General features: G+C 34.6%; 1 protein-coding gene across 9 annotated transcripts in view; it reads left to right on the top strand.

Annotated features, from left to right (window-relative positions):
* The first annotated feature begins 2,620 nt into the window (after window positions 1–2,620).
* The window catches only part of LOC122086414 (protein DETOXIFICATION 42-like), a 14,401-nt gene continuing 9,047 nt past the window's right edge, over window positions 2,621–7,974 (top strand). Inside the window, exons 1-4 of one of the 9 annotated variants that reach the window (XM_042655203.1) lie at window positions 2,621–2,778; window positions 3,062–3,113; window positions 6,612–6,766; window positions 7,697–7,799. In XM_042655203.1, coding sequence (XP_042511137.1) covers window positions 7,723–7,799 — 77 coding nt within the window. In that variant the 5' untranslated portion in view covers window positions 2,621–2,778; window positions 3,062–3,113; window positions 6,612–6,766; window positions 7,697–7,722. Of the gene's footprint in view, window positions 2,779–3,061; window positions 3,114–6,155; window positions 6,442–6,571; window positions 6,767–6,977; window positions 7,281–7,696; window positions 7,800–7,974 lie in introns of those variants that run through there. The other 8 variants (XM_042655205.1, XM_042655201.1, XM_042655202.1 and 5 more) reach the window with 8 other exon arrangements.

Raw genomic sequence — 7,974 nt, 5'->3', positions numbered from 1 at the left:
CATAGTTTCACATTTTTTTTTTTTTTGAAAGAAAATTGTTTCTCTTGCTTCACTTTGCTTTGCCACGATTCAGTGGGGTGTTTTGTCCAAACTAAAGGGCAAAGAAAACATTTTTGGTCAAACTTGTCCACAAAATTTTAGCCACGATTCACATATTTGTGCTAGCCTATAGACATCTTTTTTTTTTCATCCTTCTAAAATAACCTATGGAAGAATCAGTTTCATCAATAAGGGACCCATATAGTCGGGGAAGAGAGTGTAGAGATGTAAAATGGGTGTGAGAAAGCATCTCCACACTTTATGGTGTGAGGATCTTTTTCCAATAGCCTATATTTTTAGTAACAGGAGAAAGGATTTTGTCTAGCTGTGTAGGACATGTGTCTAGACACCTTGTCCACTTTGTTGATGCTTCCAGGTGAGTTTCCATTGGTCTTGAATTGATGTAGGAGTTACGCTTCTAGACAGAGAACTCTTCCCTTATTGTAAACCCATGTTTAATGCATGCGTGTGCTCCCATTCACTATTACAAACCCTAATGGTTAGGATCCATTATTTTGTTATATTATCATCTATTTTTTTTCCCAACTTGTGATTTTGTGGATAGCAATCAAAATTAGGATTTTTAAAATAATAGAAAAATTACTATCTTGTGTGTGATCAAGGATGGCTGAATGGTTCATCTATTGAACCTAGAATTACAAAAGCGTCTGCTAATCTGTAGTTCTGCACTTATGCTAAACGCCTAGACCTCACATCCCTTCCAGGCCTCCAGGATTAAATCTCCTGCCTATCTTTTAAAGATTTTTATCCTCTCTAATTATCAACTTAAGGATTAGTATATATCATATTAGTCGTATCATATCAGTATCAGTGGATATTGAGACAATATGATGAAATATGGATAGATATCATTAAAATCGTGTTATAATAATATTGATATTGATACGATATATGATACTGATATTTTAAACCTTGCTTTTCTTTCTCCCGTATGGGCTAGATTCCTTTTTTTTTTTCTTTGGGAAAGTAAGGCTCCTCCACATCCAGTGCCAAGATTTTTTTTTTTTTCACTACCATTATCTCTGCCATATGGTAATTTTGTTCCAACTCGCACTTTTTCTTTTTGGGTCAAAAGATTAGAAAAAATAGAAAGAATATTTCTGCTTGTAATTCAAGCTTGTCTGTGTCATAGTTATCTTTATGGAACGAATGGCAATGGTGGAGCCTAGCCAGAAGCATTTGAAATGGATTTACCTCCATGGACTTATTCTTATTTGGATCCAAAAAAAAAATTTGAGAATGACATTCAAGAATGACATCCAGAAGATCCATAAAGGTGAAGATGATTCCTCCACTTTCGGCATTACCCGGATGGACTGTTCCATATCTGTATTGATCATTATGATTCCTGATGGGGTGGTTACCATCTTAAATATATTAAGGAATTAGAATCGAGATTTTGTTTAAACTAATACATAAGAGTAGTTTCAAATACATGATAAGTTGTGCGAACATTGTTTGAAGTGGTATGGATATGTGCAATTGTTGGAGGAATGTTGTCTTGTATTCTGTCACATAGGTTTGTGGGTTGACTCCAAAAGATTGTTAAAAGCCCGAGGCTGTGGGATTGAAGCCATAGGAATCGGCCCACTTGACATCCTATTTTCGTTCCTATGTCCTCAACAAACTGGCAGTCCTTGGGAGGAATTCACGGCGGTAGTTCCTAAGTAAAATTTTTAGGGCTGTAGTGAATAGTACCTATATAGATTCATATGAATTGTAGTGAGGTACTCTCTAATCGACGAGTAACTCTGTTCTCCATTAATAGTGAAATAGAGCTCATCTCACCATAGATGTTAGCAATCTTGTTGAATTATGCAAATTCTTGCTTTGTGTGATTATTCATTTGCGATTTTCATCATTTTCTGTACAGTTTTAAATTTTTATTTTTTTAAGAGAATGAAGATCTTTTAATGTTTCAATCCGAAGGACTGTTTTAATTTTGATTGAAAGAGTCAAAAGAGACAGTATTACTCTACTGATGAGGAATATTACATTTGGAATGGACATTATTAATTTCCACACAATCACTATGTACTAAACACCATTCTATTGAGAGAAAGAAAAGAATTGATTATAAATTGAAAAGATTAATGGAACCATTTAAATTTTTAGAACTTCAACAAAAATATTTAATCTTTACATGGGTGCCCTCTTAAGAGATCAAGTGGACCAGAATTCACATTGTACAGAAGAATAAGGGGAAGAAATGATTACAAATTGAAAGATTGATAGATCCATTTAGGATGATTACAAATTGAAAGATTGATAGAACCATTTAGACTTTTAGAACTTCGATAAAAACATCTAATCTTACATGGGTCCCTCTTAAGTGATCAAGTGGACCAAAATTCACAATATTGGATACAAGATTAAAGGACCATGGGCCTATCTAGTTTCATTTTAGAGCTTAAACAAAAAAATAAAATAAAATAAAATAAATAAATTAAATTAAATAAATAAATTAAATTAAATTAAATTAAACTTTTCGTCTCAGAATTACTCATGGTGAATTATGGGCCTAGAAAAACCCTTAAATCAAGTGGGGTGTTGGCACCAAAATTAAAACTTTTCCTCTCACACTGGAAGCAGTTGAAATGGCAGTGAGGTTGGCTGAAACACTAAATCTCAAGTCATCACTCCACTGAATCAATAATCAGTCTATATTTTGGAGGAAACTTTGGTGGGTAGAACTTCTTGTGCTTTGGGAATCAAAAGGTATGTCTCCCCTGAACAACACATCCTTCCCTTCTTCTAGGACTTGGATTTGGGTTTCTTTTTCATCTATTACCTAGCTCACAGAGAGAGAGAGAGAGAGAGAGAGAGAGAGAGTCTTTCATGGTATAACTGAGACAAATCCTTTCAAGAACAAAGATAATATGGAACAATTAAGTCAGTTATCTCCATTCACTTTTAGTTTTGTAGTGTATGTAAGCCAAACACCTCCATCTAGATATTTAGTGGGTAATTACTATAACATGTTCTTAATTCTCAAGGACAGATGCTCCACCTGAAACCTATTCAGCTGGTGTTGTTTCCTGTTGCTGTTTGAGGTGAGTTCAAGAACATAAGCTTAATCATTTAATTAAAGAGGTGTTAATTAATTTCTTGAATTCATTCCATCAGACTTATTGTGTCAGTTTTTAGTGTTTGATTCCTCTCTTTTTAGTGTTGTGGTTGTGGTATATTGTTTATGAAGATGCTAAAAGCCTAACATATCCATCACTGCATGATAAAACCAGTTCTCAAGAGCTCAGCATCTTGGAACATTTTTCTGGAATTGATCCTTAGGTCTTTGTTTCCTGCTTAAATCAATTTGTTCTTTAGTTTCTCAAAGTACCTCTCTCTCTCTCTCTCTCTCTCTCTAAATCCCTGACTAAAATGGCTTGAGTTGGACTAAAGTGAAGTACTTGTTCTTCTAACCATCTACATAGGATGCCAGAATCCACATAAAGAAGAGATATTTTCCTGAGCAACCAAAAAGAGCAAATTGGCTTCTATATATATGCTTCTTCTGATAAAGCATATGATGCCTATACTCCTTAAAAAAGAAAAGAGATCACTTATAGTGGAGAGACTATAGAGGAATAAGGGATTATATTTTGGGGCCTAAGGTTATGGGTATCCTCTTTTTTTTTTTTTTTTTGCTCTTATTCTTCTTAGATTATTTAATTTAGAGGATCTATTTTCTTTGAACCCAAGATTTTCTTTTGTCAATTTTAAACTAAGTCAACCTAATATAGATACAAGTCATGGGCATTTTTTAAATTTAGGACATGTATTGTGGTGTATATAATACCCAAAAAAAAAAAAAAAAAGAGAAAAGGTTGGGTATATTAGCACTCTGTCTCTCTCCTCTTTTAAAAAAGTCTCTCTACCCCTCTCATCCCCTCTCGGTACTTGAGCCACTAGCGGCATGCCTGACCTTCTCCTAATAAAAAATAAAAATAAACATAGTTTTGAAAAACTGAAATGAGATGGCTATTGAACATGGCAGAATCAAAACCACCCACTTTTTTGTTTGGTTTTGGTATAGATATACAACCAAAAGCTAATGTCAAATTGGCCATTTACGAATTGTCCGAATTGATCCACCAATTTAAATTAATGGGAAAGGATTTTCTAAGCCTAAGGTGTACTTTATACCTACACTCATTCTAATTTTCATTTATTTTAAAAAATAATTAAAAAATAAGAATGTGTGTAAATAAGGGTATGATGTAGGCTCAAACAACTTTTCCCCAAAAGTAATTCATATTGTGTGCAAGTAAATTTTTATGATACATATGCAAGTATGTTCAAACCTATATTAAATCAACATGAAGATGCTAATACACATCACATGTATTTTATAAATATAATTCAATAATTTCAACAAAAAAATAATAACCTAAGAACTAATGAAAATCTGAATAATTTTACATTGATTTTCTGATAAATAATTAATTATGGATAAAATTTTCCTTCACCGATGGTTGAATGATGGTCCAGATATGACCTCTTTTTCTTCCCATCCCTCTCCCCCTATTGTCTAGGATCGCGATAGGCCACGTTGAATGGATTATGTGACCTCAAGAAATCAACCCGTTAGTTATTAGGAGTCATAGAATTATTTAATATTACTTATATAATAAGAAAAACAAATTTTAGGCATTACCTCTCCAAGTCTAAATCATTAGAGATAGAGGGAAGCCACTAAAACTTTCAACTGTATTATAAATACTTGGAATTTGAAAACACATGTAATTTAAACCTCAAAATAGGGAGACTTCCACTGATGTGAAATAAAATTCCTTCTTTTCTGTTTTTGGGTATTTTTTTTTTCTTTTTTATTAAAAATCAGTCTAATCGATACTGGTCAGTATGGACAGTGACTGATACCAGCACCAATACATGAGAGAGAGAGAGAGAAACTTTGCTAGGCATAACTCCATAAGCCAACAAATTCCTTTTATGTGGCCATGACCATTTAGGTGGATGGTTGGGGAGAATAAGAACTTTCCAACCATGGTGAAACTTCTTCTAATTTGAGAAAACATGAGAAAGGGAAAAGCTAAGGCAACAAATTCCTTTTATGTGACCATAACCAATTAGGTGGAGGGTGATTACAAACTTTCTCAACCATGGTGAAATTTGTTCTAATTTGGGAAAACATGAGAAAGAGAAAAGTAAAGGCAACAGATTCCTTTTATGTGATCATGACCAATTAGGTCTAGGGTTGGGGAGAATAATTTCTATTGTTTGACTCAAAGGTCCAATGGTCCAAATGTGTGACTAGTTTGATAGAATACACAAAGTTTGGCAAGAAAACCATCGTGAGCCACTGGGCCCTACCTAATTTTACATTTTGTTTAGAAACTGAGTTTTCATCCAACGTAAAGAAAGAATCTCTTAATTCAAGGATTTTTGTGGTTGAATATGACTCAGTATCAAGGGTATTTTGGACTTTATACATCTGGGGTGTAAGAGTGCATGATTGGATAGTGTTCTTTTTTTTTAAAAAAAATCAAAGAGGGTTTAGTGAAAGACATTGTGACCACGCAAAAGCATCAACATAAGTGGAATTTGCACCTTATCTCACAGTGATCATTTTAACCTTCCCAGTGTCTAGCACAGAGATTATGGTGCCTTTCAGACTTCTTTTTTCTCTAAAAAGATTGTTATTTCAGTGTGTGTGTGCCTACACCAACATAGGTACCAATGAGAGGAGAGATTAGATCATCAGTCACAGACTCACGGGGTAAGGTAGTCATTTTACTCTTCCTTTGAAATGGCATTAAAAAAAAAAAATCTTACAATTCTGTTGTATCCAACTTTGTTTAGTGAAGTTGTATCCAACTAAATTACAACCAGATTTTTACAAAATTAAAATAAGAACCCACAGAGAATTGAGGTCTGTTTGGTATCAGATTCTATCACAACCCAAAACCAAGAAAGTGTCTGAAAATCTGATTAAAACGGCTAAATTCCCAAGACTAATCTGAAATCAAAATTCCCGCGAACGTTACAAGGGTGCCTCTGCAACTGTGCAGCCTGAGATGATATTGCCACTTCAAAACTTCAAACTTTACTGCTCTGCTTCTCTCTCAATTTCCTTTTTTTTTTTTTTTTTTTTTTTTAAACTTATTTGGCCACGGTTAGTGGAGTTTTTGTTCACACAGGGAGAATCTCGTAGTTGGATGCAGTTAAGTAGAACTAAATCGTTCCAGAAATGGCGGCAATTAGATGCTTTTTTAAGTTTTCCACTCTAAAAACCCTGTCCTTCATCGATCGTCTTCAATAAAGAATATACAAAGATCAAATCCTGCTGGAAAACGGAGAAGAGAGGAGAATAGGATGAAATAGAAACTGCAACAAGAGTCCATAAAAAAAATTCAAATGGTAGTATCTTCTGCGTTGACCAGATCTCTGTAATTGGATTCTTATGTTATTTCTTTTTAATTTTTTTTTCTGATTAAAAAAAATTGAAGTTTGAAAATTTATGGGTTCTTTTTATTTGTTTGTTTATTAGCAAAATATTGTTTCATCTGGACTGGAACCATCTTGGACAGGGTTATATTCCTTTTGCTTTTCGGAAACTTCATCGTTAAGCAAAGAAAGGAACGTTCAAGTTTCCATGGTTGACAAAATTGTGATTGTTACTTCATCAACACAGGATTTTACACTCAAGGATCAAAACGGGTTACCGGAGAAAGTGAAGAAGCAGGTGAGGAATTAAATTTAATTAATGAAATTGAAAGTGAAAGAACTCAGAATTTGAGATTGACTTGACAAGTTTAACCCAGTTGTAAATTTCTCCTTCGTGTCAATAAAGGTGGGTTTCACCAAAAAAAGAAAAAACTCAATGAGGTTGGTGACTCATGCTGACCACACGTGTTTGTTCGAGAGTGATTTTTTAATAGTAATCTGCACCGTTTGCCATTTTGCACATTAGTCTTCATCTACTTTTCCACAGTCAAATATCCTTACGTTTTCTCCCTGTGTGTCCTTCGAAGGAAAAAGGGTTTTGTTTTCCTTCCAAGGAAATTTAAGGCTCTCTTGGGAATCTCTCTCTTTCTTTTTCTCCCTGTTCGTCTGTGGTGGTTCTACGAGTTTAGTTTTTGATTCGTCCGAATTCTAAAGCATTATTTTGAGCCATCTGTTCTGATGGGTAAGTGGGTTTTTCTTCAACTTCGATTTGTCCGAATCTAAAGCATCATTTGAGCCAATTTTTCTGATGGGTAAGTGGGTTTCTTCAACCTTACCAAAAAATGAAAAAAGTGGGTTTCTTCAACCTTAACTTGTATGTTTAAAGTTCGATACGGTCTCTGTGTGAGGTTGGTTTCAGGCCCTGACAATATCTTCTCAGAACTTTCGATCTTTATGTGCACAATTATGATTCCCTGTTATTTGTCTTGCTTGAAAAGGATGTTTGGGTACTATATTCACTCTTCCACTGAATAACTTTTGGGGATTATGGGATTCTGAATCCTCTTGTGTGTTTACTTACTTGATCAGTCGATTATAATTAGATGATGTGAATGCTGCAGTTGAAATGTTTCCTAATTTGTGGTATTGGAATTTTTGGTCCCCCGAGCAATAAACGTGATTGTCTGTTGCTTCTGGAAGGCTCATATGTTCGGATTGTCATCTGCAGATTACGAAGATTTGGTCCAGCCAATAATGGCAGAGGATGCCGATGGCCTTCTCTGCAGTCAAAAAAGAAAGCCACCCATTTGTGTTCTCTTCAAGGATGCAAGGTACCATCCCATTGTGTTCCTTGTTGCAAAATTTTCTTCAGTGTTGTCAGGGGGGTGGTGGGGGGCAAACACACCCTAGTTTAATTATCAGCAGCTCAGTAGGTTTTTGTTTGTTGGTTTCATAGTGAATGCGGACCATCGGAGTTGCCTCTTTTTTTTTTTCTTTTTTTTTTTT

The sequence above is a fragment of the Macadamia integrifolia genome, chromosome 8 (genome assembly GCF_013358625.1).
Source record: "Macadamia integrifolia cultivar HAES 741 chromosome 8, SCU_Mint_v3, whole genome shotgun sequence".
Lineage (NCBI taxonomy): Eukaryota > Viridiplantae > Streptophyta > Magnoliopsida > Proteales > Proteaceae > Macadamia > Macadamia integrifolia.
The sequence above is the reverse complement of the archived record's forward strand: the minus strand, read 5'-3'. Positions and strand labels throughout refer to the sequence as shown.